Source organism: Tachypleus tridentatus, chromosome 7, assembly GCF_004210375.1.
Source record: "Tachypleus tridentatus isolate NWPU-2018 chromosome 7, ASM421037v1, whole genome shotgun sequence".
Lineage (NCBI taxonomy): Eukaryota > Metazoa > Arthropoda > Merostomata > Xiphosura > Limulidae > Tachypleus > Tachypleus tridentatus.
In genome coordinates, this window is record NC_134831.1 from 186,434,977 (window position 1) to 186,452,541 (window position 17,565).

The 17,565-nt window shown below is 33.3% G+C and overlaps 1 protein-coding gene across 1 annotated transcript in view; it reads left to right on the forward strand.

The window, feature by feature from the left end:
- The window catches only part of LOC143257502 (ADP-ribosylation factor-like protein 3), a 45,379-nt gene extending 39,895 nt beyond the window's left edge, over nt 1-5,484 (forward strand). The window contains exon 6 of the mRNA XM_076516276.1: nt 3,212-5,484. Within this exon, the coding sequence (XP_076372391.1) occupies nt 3,212-3,253 (42 nt within the window). The 3' untranslated portion in view covers nt 3,254-5,484. The remainder of the gene's footprint in view (nt 1-3,211) is intronic.
- The last annotated feature ends 12,081 nt before the right edge of the window (nt 5,485-17,565 follow it).

The window sequence follows — 17,565 nt, forward strand, 5'->3', positions numbered from 1 at the left end:
TGAAGTAACACATTTGTAAGAATATCAAGCAAAAACATTCTTTCAACCAATAGAATAACTTGTACAATATTGTTATGTTTTAAAACAACACGCTCGTTTTAATAACAAACAATGCTTTAAACCAGTAGAAAGACTTGTATAGTATTTTTATATTGTGAGGTAACACATTTGTAAACATAGCAAATAAGTGGTATTTCATACAAAAGAATTAATTGCTCAAACATCTGAGATTTCTAACATAAAAACAGCCAACATTTATCAGAAACTTTCAATAAGTTCTGTTCAAAGAGTTATATAGCATCAAACCAATTACGATAGAAACAATTAGGATGAGCAAAGGGTAAAGCTATGATTTTAGAGATGATACACTCCACTTCCCACAGAAAGCTATCTTTCTCATGTTTCTACCTTAGAGATGTACATACCACTAGCCTTTAAGCAACCACCATCTAATCTCATGAGGTATCTTGTGAATTGAGTTAGTACATAATGACAGTATTGTACAGCAGAAGTCCTCCACCAACAGAAGGATGACACAACCTCCCTGTTTTTGCATTAATGAATTTTCATTCTTTTCTGTAGCATTGATCAAATCAAACATGATTTTTTGTCAAATTAAACTTAATTCCCTTCTATTTTCTTCAGACTATGAACACTTGTTCTTTTGATGCTTATTACTGCTCATGTCAGTGACTAATTTCCTCACATAGGATGATGTGGTGGTCATTGTGCAGAAAATTCTACAATGAAGCATGTGGACCATGCCCAATATATTCATTTTCCATTATTTACATCATATTGCAATTTCTGCTTTGGTGGGTTTTTTATTCCTTTTATTTTATTTTTTATTTCTCAGACTTTGGCATGACACTGATTAGTAAGTTTCTGTTCATATTTTTCTTTTCAGGGGCCTTTTGTAATACTCCTCCCAGGTAAACTTATTTCCTAAAATTCCATATCGAGCCAGAATTATGGGAAATGCTCATATCATTTACATCTGGCACCGTATATACCCATTGTTGAGATAGGATGTTCAGCAAGACCTCATGAGGTATCCTCATGATAAATTCTGAAATCTGACTATTGTTTGATCCAGACTGTACCTATTCCATGGACTGTCATTGAAAATGCCAGCTTCCCTGCTCTAGCTTGCTGGCTTTTCAAAATAGTGTTATTTGGTTACTCATTGCACTGTCTTCAGGTCCCCTAGTGGGACAGCAGTAAGTGTTTGGATTTACAATGCTAAAATAAGGGGTTTGATTACCCTCAGTGGACATAGCAAATAGCTTGATGTGGTTTTACTATAAGAAGACACATACAAACACATTGTCTTGAGTAAAAGACCTTTCCAGCTGAAACAGAACTGATGGGGATCCAGTTCATAGCTGTTGGACTGGTGGACCATAGGAAATCCTCACTGCCTAGCACCTAATCACTAAGGGGTACCAATCAGTGGGACAGAGATGATACCTCAGTGTCACTAAGGTCACTCCTCATATAATTATCCTTAATACCTACAACATGCCAGAACTGTATAATACTATGTTGTGTCCTTCTCAGCAGCTTGCAACTGTCCAGTTGAGTTGAAATGAGTATGTTTTAAGATGTGAATTTTCCTCCTGCAGGCTGCAACTGCTCAGTTGAATTAAAGTATGCACTACTACACTGTACCCTTATCCAATGGTCATATCTGTTCAGTAGATTTGAGGTGAGAACACATGTGTCCTCCTACAGCAGATAATTGTCCAGTTGAGTCAAGGCATGCACATTTAATATTGCGTGCCTTATGACAAATCCAGTGCTCTCCTTTAGCATGTGCTGTTGATTCAGGAGTTTGGTAGTAGAGTTGAGGTGAGCATGCACTAACATATCATGCTCTTCTCATCATCTGTTGTCTGTTCAGTCGAGTGTGCACGACATTATATGCTATTTCACATAATGTCTGTGCCCTACTCCTGCATTTGTTGTTGTTGCACTAATGTCTGATGGTAGAGTTCAGGTGTGTGCTAAGTATTTCTGAATGTGCTCCAACCGTGCCATACTTATTAACTGTCTGATTTCTTGAATGCACGTACTCAGACAACCATGTTCTTATTCTGTCCATACCTGCGACTTGATTGTTTCTTCATCGCTTCTATTCTAGGTGAAGACTGTACCCTGGAAGAGATGAGATGCAGACTCCTACAGGAGTGCCTGTATGGAGTCTCTGCCATTGGATGTCACACTCTTTGGGTTTTCATTGGGAACTTTCTTAAGGGAACTCATCATACAATTTGAATTAGCTTCTCTACCTTATCGATGTGATATTCCAGCTCTTGTGTGAAGAGATGTGTATTATCTTGAAAGTTAAAATTTTCTTTACCTGAAAAAGTATTTCCAATAAATATTCACTTCTCACACACTTTCCATCCTTCTCCCTACTTCCAGTGCACCTCAGACATACTTGCCTCATCAAGAATGAAAATTCATATCTGCAAAATCATAAAGGGCATTAGTATGCAGGGAAGTTCCATCACCTCCTTCCCCTTCTATTAGTGGAGGACTTTTGTTGCATAATACTGTCATTATGCAGCACTGCAATTCATGAGAAAACTTCGGAGATTAGGTGTGAGTTGCCAAAAGGCCAATGGCTTTTAGATCTCTAAGGCAGATGCATGAGGCAAATAGCTTTTTGTCTGCAGAGATGAGTATCTATAAGAGTTACATTTTCAGGTAAGGAGGTGGTCAATGTTTATAATTTAGAATCATTTTCTAAATTTACCTTTAATCATTTTTTTGTTTCTAAGTTTTAAAAAAAGAGGAGAATATGCAATACTTCAAATTTCCTTTAAATGAAAACCTAATATTTTATTTTTAAAAGTTAATTTCATACACTGAACCAGTTAAACCTTACATGTATTTTGTTACCAACAGGTGATATTTCTGCCATATAAAAATGTTACATAATACATACTAGAGAATTTTTTAAAGATGCAACCCACACATCATTCTTGATGTATGAATGTTGGATTTTTCTTTTTTACTAAAATGTGTTAATATATCATGGGAAGAAACCTATCATAGTACTATGGTTGAACTATATAAAAATTATTGGTTATAATTGAACTCCTAATGAAATTCCTAGGAAAACTTGATATTTTTTCATAGAGCCATAATTAAGGTTTATCAAAGAAGAGAAAATGTAATAAGACTGCATTGTTTCCATTTTCAGGATGGTCTTGACTGGGTGTGTAAAAACATCGAAAGAAAATAGTCTTAACAGAAAGAAAAGCTGATCATAAGCAGTATCTAGTCTCTTGTTGTGCAACACAATGCACATATCTATTTATGCCATTCCACAATGTATTCCGTCCAATAAGGTTACTGCAATTTCCCTCCTTCTGTCACATTGACCTGCATAGAATGTGTAACAGGAGCTAATTCACTTGATGAGAAATATGTTTTTAATTTAATATCGCAGTAGTAAATTACAATAAATAATAATGCAGTTTAACCTTGTAGAAAAGCTTTATTTCCATTATCTTAGCTTTCCTGTGTATGATAATATGCTTTATCTGATATCAGAGATCTGTCATTCTTTTTTATTCCATTAGGTATGAAATGTTCAGTTACTGAAGAATTATATTTTTCATGTATTTGTTCTTTTATGTTTTAAGTGTGGAAATGAAATAATGAATTTAAGACAAAAAATAAACATAATGAAAGGTTCTATGCTTTAAAGTACTTTTAATTTTAAAAATGCTCAACTTATCATCATATCCTGAAATTGAGAATTACTTAACAATGTTTTAGTTTATTATAAAGCACTATACCTGGTGATCACTGGTCTTGAGAAAAACCTCATGAGATATAGATTTTGTACATAGTTGAGATGGAGGTTTTGATGTGTGTCTTTTAGTATAGAGATAGGGAACTTCTGATTGTTAATTTAGTTTTTATGGTGTATTTCAAAGTAATGTAGTAAGTGTATATTGTAAATTTTCAATTCTAATGTCCTAATGATTTCTTTAGTTCGTTGATGATTTTAAGTAGACCTTTCCATATTCATTTAGTGTGTTTAAAGTTCAGCATTCTACTTGTTTCTTTTCCTCATTTATACATTTGTAGTATGTTATTTATTTATTTATTGGTAGAGTTAAGATGGATCATTGATACCTTACCCTTTAAAGTTTATGTTGAAGTTATAGTTAAAGAGTATGTTAGCTCTGTATCAAAATTAAATTAGATGTTACAGTGTGGGATGTAATTAACTTAATAGTATGCTCATGAAACCTTTTGTTTTTTAATTAATATTTCTATTTTTTTAGGGTGGGTGAATGATAGCACTTAAGGATTTATGTTACTTAATATTACTAAAAATGTATCTTTTGTGTGGATTTTAATAATCCTTGAGGGGAACACAAAAGTTATTTTTGTGTAAATGAAAAAATTTCTGCATAATATGTACTTCATCAATTAGAATTTATTAATCAAAGTTTTACAGAAAATAAGTAATGTGTTCATAAAGAATGACATTAATTAAAATTATAATTTATGGAAAATTGCATACTAAATAATTGATTTGTTTTAATATTTTCTTTCTTAGACTTTACATATTTGAGAGACTTTGACTGATGTTAGGACACACTAAAATCTAATTTAAATTAGAAAAATCACCTTGTTAGATCCTATACACGAATTCTTAAAATTAATGAACTAAGTTGTCCTGTCAAACTCATAGTGCTTATAGTTTTTTTGGTTTTATAAAATAAACTTTTTGAGAAAATTGACTGGAGATTAAATACAGTTTTGAGTGTTTCTGTTCTGTAAGTAAGTTATATAAAATGATGTGAACAGCAAGTTTTGATGATGTTACATTGTACAATTTTAATAATATTCTTTTGATAGGAACTGTTGGTTTATGTACAGTGTTTTTTCTGAGATTTGTATTACCTATAAAAACATATTTAGTGATTTCATTTTTTTTGTGTGTGTGAAAGAATCTCCCATACATTTTACAGAAATATTCATGATCAAGTTGTGATAATTAGTATGGGATCTGAACTATGCTGTAAGTAATTTATAATTCAAGATTTGAAAAATAGTAACAGAAGAATACACTTGTTAGCTCTATTATTGATGATAGTTTTATTATTTTAAGTTACGACAGCCTTTGAATGATTTTCTGTTGTATTTATAAAATAAATATCCAACTGCTAAGTTTATTGTAGGATATTATTATAATTCTAAGTATATACTGATGGATATGTTGATACATAGTCAGTAATGTAACCAAATTTTTCCAACATTTTTTGGGTATTTTCTGAAACTTTTTTTATGGAATTGAAATTAACATAATCTCCAAAGGTTCGTACATATCATGAACACAACGTATCATTAGTTTTCTTTCAGCTTTTCCAAATGTATTTATATTTCAGCATTCATTCTTTTCTCATTACTATTATGATTTTAAACCATTAAATAAATACTTTCTTGAAACCTTTAAACTCTAGAATTCAGTGTGTGCCTTCCTTACTTTATAAGTGAAAATAAAGTTATTTCAATCCAGATTTCTACAGATATGTTATTTTCAAAGGTGTAACAGGTAATGTCAAGAAAATTGTGTTACTTAAAGTTCAGAGCGTAATTTTATTTTACTAATTGTTTTGTTATAAAACTGTTTCCTAGAACTTGTACATCTTACTTATAGAAACACTTTTTATACCTTACAGTTTAATTCCCCATACTATTATGTTTATAAAGCACCCAAGTAAACTTTATGTAGGGTTCATGTATTTGATGCTTAAAAGTATTCATAAAAAGAAATTGAATTTTGATTTATGTTTATACAATGTGTTGTCAATTTTTTTGCTTTTCCAACTAAACTTCAGGTTATTTCTTTCAATTCCTGTCATTGAAGCTAACTGTTAGAGAAACAGATTATAAGGTAAAATTTATGATAGGTATAATAAAACAATGAAGCAAAATGTACATTATATGTCAGACTTTCATCCTAAGTGTACAAGCATATTTATCAAATTTTTCATTCCTTGTATCTGAGAATGAAACCATTCATCTCTGTATAAATGTTAAGGTGAATTGTTTTCAGATTTGTGGGTTGTGAAAATCTGTCATTTCTCATGGTTTGCATATTTTAAAGCTCATATCCTGCCATATCTGATGATGTTCACTATGAGATACTACACCATCTATCTCTTACCTTTATTGATCATCTTCTGGTAGTCTTTAACCAGATCTAGCAGGAGAATGTTTTTCCTTATGCTTATCACAAGGCTCTTATCCTATCTTTTTCTAAGACTGGGAAGGATTCTATTAATTCCTTCTAATTAACATCCAACTGCTTTGACTAGCTGTCTCTGTAAGGTCTTGGAAAGGATGATTAGTGCTTGTTTTGTTTGGTTTCTTAGATCAAGTAACCTCAATTTGCTCACCTAGTGTGGGTTCCTTTGACTGTGCTTCATCATGGCTCATGTGATTCAACTTGAAACTTTGATCAGGAAAGCTTTCCTCAAGAGAGAACATCTTGTTTCTGTCTTCTTCTTTCTTGAAAAGGCTTATGAAACTACATGGAGGTATGATATTTTATGGGACCTCAATATATATATTGGTTGCATGGCCATTTACCCTTCTTTTTTTGTAACTTTGTAATTGATTAGCAATTCCAAATCCAAGTAGGTTCGACCCTTTCCGATTCTATCATACAGAAAATAGGATTCATTCAGGACTGTGTTTTGAGAGTCATGCTTATTAGTGTGAAAATCAATGCTATTACTTGATAACTTCCTCCTACTATTGCAAACAACCTCTATGCCAGTGACTTCCACATTTCACGTGCACCATTATACATGAGTTTTATTATGAGGCAACTTCAGACAGCTCTCAGTCACTTGGTTAAGTGGACCATAGCAAACAGTTTTACCTTTTCTTTCTCTAAAACAATTTTCATGCACTTTTGCTGCCAATGGGGTTTACATTCTGATCTCAAGCTCTTACTTGGTGACATTCTTCCCATGATTCCTGAGGCAAAGGTCTTGGAACTTGTCTTTGACTGTAGGTTTACTTTAATTTTTAACATCAAGCAGCTATGGGTCAAGTGTACAAGGGCACTGAACATCCTCCATGTTTTATATTCTACCCCTGGCCCAGCATGGCAAGGTGGTTAGGGCTTAAATTTCCATCACATCTCACTATTTATTGGTAAAAGAGTAGCCCAAGAATTGGCAGTGGGTAGTGATGACTATCTGCCTTCCCTCTAATCTTACATTGCTTTCAATTAGGGATGGCTATTGCATATAGCCTAACAAACAAACAACCTTCTACTTCAGGGGGAGAGGATCAATTTTCTGTGCTCAAGATCTATCATGCCCTGATTTGATCCAAACTGGACTATGAGTTGCTGGTCTATAGTTCTGCCAGGACCTTAGCCTTGAAGTTGCCGGACTCCATTCACCATCTGGAGCTTCAACTCTGTATGAGGCCTTTCCGTAATTCTCTATTCCAAAGTTTGTACACTGAGTCCCATAAATCTCCACTTAACCTCAACTATTTGCAACTTTCTTTGCAGTATGCCATTAAACATTGATCCTTACTACAGTATCCCAACGTGGGGTTGTGTTTCCCATCCTCAATGGGTTATGTTCTTTCAGAATAGACAGTCTGCCAGTCTTTCTTCCCTTTAGCCTTCATATCTAGGCATAGCTGGCTAAATTGGGTCTGTTATTGGATGACATTGCAATATCTACTGATCGTTCCATCCTGCCATGGTTTATTACCATCCCAGCCTGTGACTATTCTTTAGAGTTATCCGAGGAAGGTGGACACTCCTGATTGGAAATACCTTCTTCTCTTCACTGAACATCTTTTGAGCCATTTTTCTATTCCTGTTTATAGGGATGTCTATAATCAAAGGCAAAAATGAAACTCAAAATAACACAAACTAGTTTCACAAGTTAGTATTTAGTTGGTATTCTCTTGGATTTCAGTACTGATTCATATCAACGTGACATGCTTTCAATAAGTTTGTACAGATATTTTTGAGTGATCGATTGCCATCTTTCTTTGAGTACTTCAAAAAGTTCATCTTCCGTGTTTAGCTTGTCATCTTTCGTTAATAGGTTCGACTCAGCCAATAAGTTTTCAATTGGATTGATATCGGGTGATTGACCTGGTCATTCAAAACAGTGATTATCTTATTTGTAAGATATCTTTTAACGACTCCACAATTGCAGAGAAACTTGTTTGATCATTTATTAGGCTAGTTGGAATGAGAAGAACTAATAAACTACAACAGGTACACAACACTTTTAATGATAAAATGTAACCAAAATCATGAACATTTCAAATATTTATGAAAGCCAAGTGTTAAAATTGGGATTTAAGATCAGATTTGAACAGATCTTATCGAGTATGCTCTAAAAACGTAGTTTTACATATTTTTCTTTTATCTAATAAAAATATATAAATTTAACAATATTTTCAATGTCCATATTTTTTGTCCATACCCCTGTATATATATATTATTAAAGTTAATGTCTACGAACTGACGACACCAAATTGAGCTAACCTCCTAAGAATCCACCAGTGGAAGTAAAAAAGAATGTTTTATAATAAGTCAACCATATTACATCTGCAATAGAAAGTGCCAACATGGCATTTTGCTCAATACCAGTACTCATCTTGATGGCTGGGATAGGACAAACATTGTATGTAAGTATTTTATTAAAGCAAAGTCACGTCGGGCTATCTGCTGTGTCCACTGAGGGAATTCGTCACAGAGGGGGACAACAGACAGTTGTCTAGACGCAAGTTATGTAATCAGTTTTTTTGTTGGAATGTGAATTGGATTACACAAGTGAATTGTAATTATTATTAGGTTTTATTTAAGCCACTTACAATTCAGCTCTCTTCAGATAAGAATTAATAATATAATAGATTATTTTATTTAAATTAATTTCTACTATCATTTATGAGAACTAGCAAGCTGGATGTTTAAAGGCTCTTTATTTTTGATACAGATGTAGCCTATAATAAATGCACTCAATGGCTTCAAAACATATTCGGGGAAAGTTGAAACAAATGTTGTCGCCGTTAATAATCTTTACTATCAGCCATATCCAGTTGTTAAAAATTACTAATTATTTTGCTATAACAGATCTAATTTTTCCTGTACTTTTCGGATGCGTTATTAATTCAGAAAATTTCTGAGAAAGAATGGGTTCTATGGTATTTAGGAAAGTAGTTTGATACTTTTATTTTCTCGGTGATCTTTGGTTTTTCTACCCTTTCTATTGAAGTCTACCACATAAAAACTTCAATTAAAAAGTATTCAGAGATTCTATGCGAGATTAACTGAGTGTATTATCAGTTAGGTAGGTCTAGAGGTTTCTTTTTTCACGTGCTTTACATGTCCTAATCATCCAGTATTATTACATTTTGTCTTATGGTTTTGTCTGACATAATCCTATTGCAGATGGATTGGTATTAACGAATTTTTATTTGTATTACGCTCTCGAATTTTAACTTTTAATTTTAATTTCGCGTAAGAAGGCTGCCCAAAGGTTATCTGGACTAGCCGTCCCTAAGTTAGCAATGTAAGAGTGGAGGGAAGGCAGCTAGTCATCACTGCCAACTCTTGGGCTACTATTTAAACAACGAATGTTGGGATTGACTGCCACATATATCGTCCCAGTGGCTGAAAGGGCGAGCATGTTTGATGTGACGGGACTTTTGCTTGGTCTTGTTATTTCTCTGCTGTCTTGGAATCCACAGTCATCGGTAATGTGTAAATGTATTTTTACGTCTCCATTGGGTCGTTACCTGGTGACCGTGTTGTATCGTGACTTTATGTTGTTTAAATACTTTCCTATGTATCTGTAGACGTGACCCTGACAGGTGACTGTGTGCCTTTATTTTTCTTCTTTCTTGTGTTTACCTGTTTTATTTTCTTATTTGTCAAGAGTTCTTGGTATCCACTTTTAATAAGGATGTGTTTCCGTCAATCTTCTTTCGGTTTTACAAATCTTATCCATTTTAGAAGCTAGACAACCAATAACACTTGTCGTTACACTGTTGGAGTAATATGGTTCATAATCGAAGTATTTGTCCAAACGTTTATCCATATTATCTAGCTTACCCGATTTTTGAACCATTTCAACGATTGGTTTTCCAGTTTATATCATTTATGTTAGACATTTGTATCCATATTTCCTAGATTACCCGAGTTTGGCACCGTATCAACGATTGGTTTTCCTGTTTACATGACTGGTATTCAACCTTTCTTGGTTTCTAAAATATTTGAAAAAATTGTTGGCTGTACAAATCAAATAGGCCCGGCATGGCCAGATGATTAGAGCACTCGACTCGCAATCTGAGGGTCGCAGGTTCGAATTCCCGTCGCATCAAACATGCTCGTTCTTTCAGCCGTGGAGGTGTTATAATGTGACTATCAATCCCACTATTCGTTAGTAAAAAAGTAACCCAAAAGCTGGCGGTGGGTGGTGATGAGTAGCTGCCTTCCCTCTAGTTTTACACTACTAAATTTGGGACGGCTAGCGCAGATAGCCCTCGTGTAGCTCTGCGCGAAATTAAAAAAATATCAAATAATCAACTTTGATGTGAATCGTAAGATTAGTGATAACAACCTTGCAATACATAGAAACGAAGCAGATTGATTATTATCAAATAAATATATATTTTTTTCCAGAATTATACAATTACATATAGAATCGTTAAAACAGAATAAACCTGTGTGCTGAAGTTTCATTTATCTTTGAAGATTTACCAATCAGCAGAATCATTCACAGTATCCTAACCCTAACATAGTAGCTTTTCAATTATTAATCATTCTTTATAAGTTCCAGAGTAAGGCCTACTGAACTAATTTATTTAACTTGAGCTTCTGTTGTTTTTTTTAACCTTATAAAATATTTCGATTAGTCTACTGCTATTTGCACGTGAGTAAAATTCTCTTTTAATTAATGTTTACAGTAATGTAATCACCGTATAAAAATAACAACTGTTGATTAAACTTGTCAGATATAACTGATAATAATAATTTGGTAACGAAATATTAGCCCTCACTTCCTCAGTAGTATGAACTCGTACTTGAAGATTTTAATACAAATAGTTAAAAAAGGAAAACCATGTAAAGGAAATTAAAAGTGTGCGAGTGGATACATCAAAAAAGGAAGGAAACAAGGTAGGAACGGGCATGATGTAATAAATATTATTCCGTACAATATCACAAGGGGGCGTGTTCAACATCCGGCCCATACCTCCTTCATTTGTTTTTCGTATCCTGTTTACAATAAGCCAGATTGAACTTGTCAACGATAGTTATACTCAGTGTACAATGACCAGAAGTTCTGTGAATTGAATTACTGGAGACAATACTTGCACTGTAAGGTCTGTTTATACGACACCAGAAGAATCAGACATTCATGTGGACTCATAACGTGTACGTTTTTCTTTTTCCTTCTGTACAACTTGACCCTCCTTTTGCAATTGTAAGAGAAGACAAAAGGATTTTGTACAATATCTGTATAGGTGAATTAAAACGCAAAGGTTAAGCTACCTAAGAAGTTTCTGTGTACTGACGTCATGAACTCGTTACTGTCTATACAAAAATTGAAGGATCGTAGACAAACTTTCGTAAGTACACATAAGTTGTACGACACCCAAACAGAAAAATGAAGTATGGACCTGATGTTAAACATGCCCCCTGGTGGGGTTGTACAAAGGAAATCTTATTACACCATACCCATTCTTCCTTGTTGCTTCACTATTTGGTGCACCCATTCCTTCACTTTCAATTTTTTAAAATAATTTTTCCACTTGTTCATTCACTGTTTACATACCAGATGACAAGGTCTTATACATTATTCGTTCCTTGGTATTGATATCCTGCATATATGTCATCACTGTTTACATACCAGGTGACAAAGTCTTATACAGTATTCCTTCCTTGGTGTTGATATCCTGCATATATGTCATCACTGTTTACATACCAGGTGACAAAGTCTTATACAGTATTCGTTCTTTGGTGTTGATATCCTATATATATATCATCAGTTTACATACCAGGTGATAAGGTCTTATACATTATTCGTTCATTGGTATATATATCAGCGTGGGTGTACACTATTATTAATATTATGGTATATGCAAATAATGAGGTATGCGTGTGTGGTGCTCATTCTTTTTTGTTTATTGCGCGTGAGTGTGTCATACATGTGGCACACACATTATAGTGTGAATTTTGGTTGTGTGCATATCCTGAGGGCTGATAAATTATTTGTTATTTTTGGTGATGTTTGGTATTGTAAAACGCCAGCAGTAACGCGTGGTTCTCGTGATACTGTTCTATTTGATGCGCTTTATAATTATGATAAGTCTGTTTGTTATAGCGATAGAAGTATTTAATAATGCCAGTCATTCAGTGAGATTGAATAATTTGTGGTTTCGTGAATTTTTATATCTGCTCTGCTGACTTTCTCAAGTGACTTCACACTTTGTATGTGGTTTGTTTATCACATAAGGGTGTCTCTGAAATATTATTTGGTTATTAAGGTTGTAAATAGTTTGTATCGCATGTATTGTGTATTTGCCCCATTTCTTTTGTAACTACACCACCCTACTTATGATACACATACATTTATCTTCATTACTTCTAGGATTCTAAAACTTATATTTAATAAAAGTAGGGTAATAAATAGTGGATTATTTTAAACTTCACGCTGGGTCTAACTTTGAGAAATACAATTTATTCAAATTCGCATTTCTAACTTATCTTGAAAAGAGGAGCCACATCAGCTAACTTCCAATCCTCTAGTAACTGCTCACTGTTAAAGAACTGACAAAATATCCAGTATCCAATATCCAATCTTTAATCTTCTTAAAAACCCTTAAGGGAATATTATCTCGCCCAGAAGCCATATTGTTTTATTTAAACTTTCCAATTTTGGTCAGCCAATTCAGAATCAATGGTGTGATCTTGTTTCCATTTATCAACTGTTCAAGATGTAGAATACTGGTTAAATCTTCATAAGTAAAACCACAAAAATAACTAAGCCATCTCATAATCATCAGATACAGGCCTTCCTTTTGTCTTACTTTAAGGGTCCTACCTCCATTCAGGCGTTTTGTTTACCCTTAATATATTTAAAGAAATCCTTACTGTTAAGTTTTGTATTTTTAGCCAACCTTTTCTCATACATTCATAACTTCTTGTTTGCTATAATCTTATGAGTCTCGTGTCATACCAGTCAATTTACAATTTCGTACACTTATGGCACCTTTCTTTAATTTTATCTCTTAAATCCTTTGTCAGTCAATCTGTTTTTTTTTACTTGCATCTATTCTTTTGTTTCTATATATGGTTACGTTGAATATTTAAAAAAAATTCCAGATCTGATTAGTGTTTCCAAATAGCTCAGCTACCCAACTTACAATAGTTAATTCTTGTTACATTCGTTCATAATTGTTTATTTTAACATTTGTAACAAAATTTCCTTATTTCTTATCTCCATATGCAGTAAAACGTTGAACCTAATAATGTAATGATCAGTTGCACCCAGATATTTGAAGTTAACAATAAATCTAAAATATCATTGTTTCTAGTAGGTTTCTTGACCAACTGGTGAAGAAAGCCAACTTGAAACAGTTTCCCAAAACCTTCCTCCCTGATGGTCTGACACTAGCATTTCCCAGTTTGAATGCCTGAAATTAAAATCAACTATAATTATGACTTTACTAACAGCTGAAATCGTAATCTTATATAGAAATACATCTAAATGAAAAATATGTTGAGACATGCATGCTGTCGTATAGAAATCTAGAAACATTTGTAAAACACACAGTAGGTCTACACAGACACTATCCTTAAGTATAAGGTTTAATGTTTTAGTTACAAAATGAAACCGAAAAAACTCAACATTATGGTTAGTAAATACACCTGCCAATAGAACGGTAATAGCACTATCAATATAACAGCAGCATTCAACTATAGTAACACTATCCATCTACAGAAACACCATCCGCTTTTGTAAAACCTATCCATGTTAAAAATTCTAAAGTAAAATGGATACAATGTAATATTGTTTCAAGAACAATAACATTCATAGTTATATGGATAATATGGGGCCAAGCCGTTGAAATACCAAGTTTGTCGTTAAAATTATGTAATATAGTAAAATCTAGACATTCATCACAGGTTGTCACACTCCATTCTGAGACTATCATGGCAGCTAAGCGACACTCTACCATGACAACATCCACTTGTCGTGTCGTCGAACTATGACGTCACACCTAGCAATGCTCTCTCTGTCTTTCGCCTGTCATAACATTGCAGGCTTTGGGGAAAATTTTCGGAAATATGATATTGTTTCTAGTATCTATGACGTTTTTGTCTATTCCTCACCCCGAGGTCGGCATATTCGTGTTTCCCCTTAGCGGCACGTTGCGCGAGTGTCCCCATAAGTACTTACAGAAAATGGAACAATTGTGTTCTCTATGTCATATTGTTATATCTTACAGTAACGTCCAGTGACTTAGCGGAGTGTCTTGGGACTTTTAACGTTATAATTCGTGGTTTGATACTCGCAGTGGGCAATAAACAAAAAAGTCTTATAACTTGGTATATAATATAAAAAAGTTAAACCTTTCAAAAGCGTATTTAATTATTGAATAGCAGTGTAGAATACCTGAGGTGAAAATTTAGTGCCTAGAGGATTTTGAACATGATTTTGTATTTAAAGTGATTGAAGCTTTGCATTGACAGTTTGTGTTATAGTGGATTACTCGTTGAGAAGTCGTAATGCGAAACGTCTTGTATACTTTCATAGTAGAAAACCACAAGTCGATCTGTGTTCAAAGTGTTCATTTAATTTAATACTAAGCAAGTATAGCTTTACTAGTGACACCATATCGTAAAACGTATATATATTTTTACTGCCTGTTAAAATGAACTTCTAATTATTAAAATTATACCTCTAAATTAGGCTGAATGTTTTATTTTAAAAGCGGCACTGTATTTTGTTTATTTGTTATTAACAGGCTACTTGTGCTATGCTCACCATGGGTATCAAAACACGGTTTTCAGAATTATGAGTTTATAGACCTGCCGTTGTGCCATTATTTCTATGACTAATTAAATATTTATGAATAGATTAAAAGCTCTGCTTCTCATCTTGCGACACAGTAAGATGATTAAAAATGATTAACAATAGCTACCAAACTACTAAAGTTACAAATGTTATTATTAGGAAAAATATAAAAGGGAAGAAATTAAAACGATAATTGTCGATACAGTGAGTTGAGAAAAATCAGTCATTTTAACTAAAATATTCATCAATAGATGGCGAAAAGAATTCATCTTTTTAAATATCTTTAACAGGCTCTTTAAGCATTAAATACGTATATGTTTATATGTATATTAACCGTCATTCGTAAAGTGATATTATTTGGATACAGTGTGGGTTTAGGAATTCTTAATTTCTGGTAGTCCAAAATAAACTACGTGAGTCTTTTTTGACGAATTTATTGCGTAAAAAATACATATAAGTTAGTGGGTATTATTAGTTCAGCGAGCTAACAGTCCGTTAAAAATGAACAGGCATGTACTGCCATCACATAGTATACACTAACGTCACATTTCATAGTTTACTGAAATAAATAACTTTTGCAAAATCAAGCTTGACCAACGAAGAGACAGAAAAGTGCAATCAAACGTTCGTAAGTTTCTTTGTGAGTCAATCAAAATTAAGATAATTCATGCAATACATTCATGGGGTATTCATAGAATAATTATTGGTAAAAATGAGTTATATTAACAGATTCTAATATCTAGAGAAGTAGTTAGGCTAAAGCTATAGTAAGTAACTCCATAGTACAGTAATGGGACGGTAATTTGAATTAGTTAGGCTAAACTAAATTATTCAGTGTAAACTCTTTCACATAATTACTTATCTACAAGTACTTATTTATTTGGATTTACCACTTGCTTGTTAAGGCAGAAATTGTGAAAATATTAGATTACATAATTTCTGCAGTGTAACACACCGCATAATTTCATAGCTTCTGGCCCAGCATGGCCAGGTGGTTAGGGCGCTTGACTAGCAATCTGAGGGTCGTAGGTTCGAATCCCCATCACACCAAATATGCTCGCCCCTTCAGCCGTGGGGGAATTAAAATGTGATGGTCAATCCAACTATTCGTTGATAAAAGAGTAGCCCAAGAGTTGGCGGTGGGTGATGATGACTAGCTACCTTCCCCTTAAAGTGCTAAATTAGGGACGGCTAGCGTATAGTCCTCGTGTAGCTTTGCGCGAAATTCCAAAAACAAATCTACAGCTTCAAAAAAGTCTTAGAAAATGTCAATAAAATATTTTTGTAGTGCATACAAAAATACGTCAATTTTGAACTTAATAGAAGAAAGCCTGAAATTAATCTAGTAGAGTAGTAGTAGGTTCTAATATAAACACAAAAACAGAACAAGAAAATGCCACCGATCTATGTCTAGAGGTAAGCTTTCAAAATATTTCAAATTGATAAATAAATGTTGAAAGAGTGAACATATCACAATACATATATTTTCTAAAAAATAATCGGTAACCGCTTTTATCACTTGAACGAATACAGAGTATCTGTGTGTGTTTTATTGTAGCAAAGCCATAGCAAGCTATGTGCTGAGTCCACCGCGGGGAATCGAACGCCAGATTTTAGTGTTGGAAATTCATATATTTACTGCTGTATGAACGAATATAGTGGTGACCAGGAATATTTAAAATAATTCTCTAGTTTAGGTCTAACTCATTATCAAATAACTAGCTTGCTGCATTGAAACAGAATTAAAAGTTTATTTTTAACATTTCAATGAACTTAGAAAACAAATAAAATGTTCATTTCTTAATGAAAATTTTTCGAGTAAAAAGAAAACTTCTGATATGTTTTATTGTGGACATATTTACTCACCACTTCTAAGACATTCCGTATGTTAAGATAACTTATAATCAATCGAAAAGTAGACTAAGGCATATATTTAAATGTTTTTCTTAAAAATAAAAATGTTTTCAAGACATGAACTGTCTATGGCCCTGGTTAGCGTCAGCTACAGATATCAGATGTCTTTTTGTGTGTTCATAATGTTGCTTATAAACTCAGCAGATGGCGCTAATTCACTTTGACATTAACAAAGTTCGATTTTTCATGATTTCATAAGGGAATTAAAAGAAAACGTTGTTGTTCCAACGAAAAAATATTTATCCCTGAGCCAAGAAAAGCCAGAGAGAATTCTTAAGCCAACATTCCAAGTTATAAGCTTGTTTATAGACTGGTTGAAATAATCAGTACAAACATAATAAAAGCGCTATCTGGAGTTATGACAAATAGAGTCATACAAGCATAGTCCCAGTAGTGTTAGTCCAAACGCTCATACAAACATGTAGTTAATAGTGGTATTCTATATCATATACACGTAACAAAACTGTTTATATCTAAAGTTTACTTTTTTAAATAGTATTATAAAATGGTTGAAAATACTAATTATTCGTCTTTAAAGAAATACGTTCCA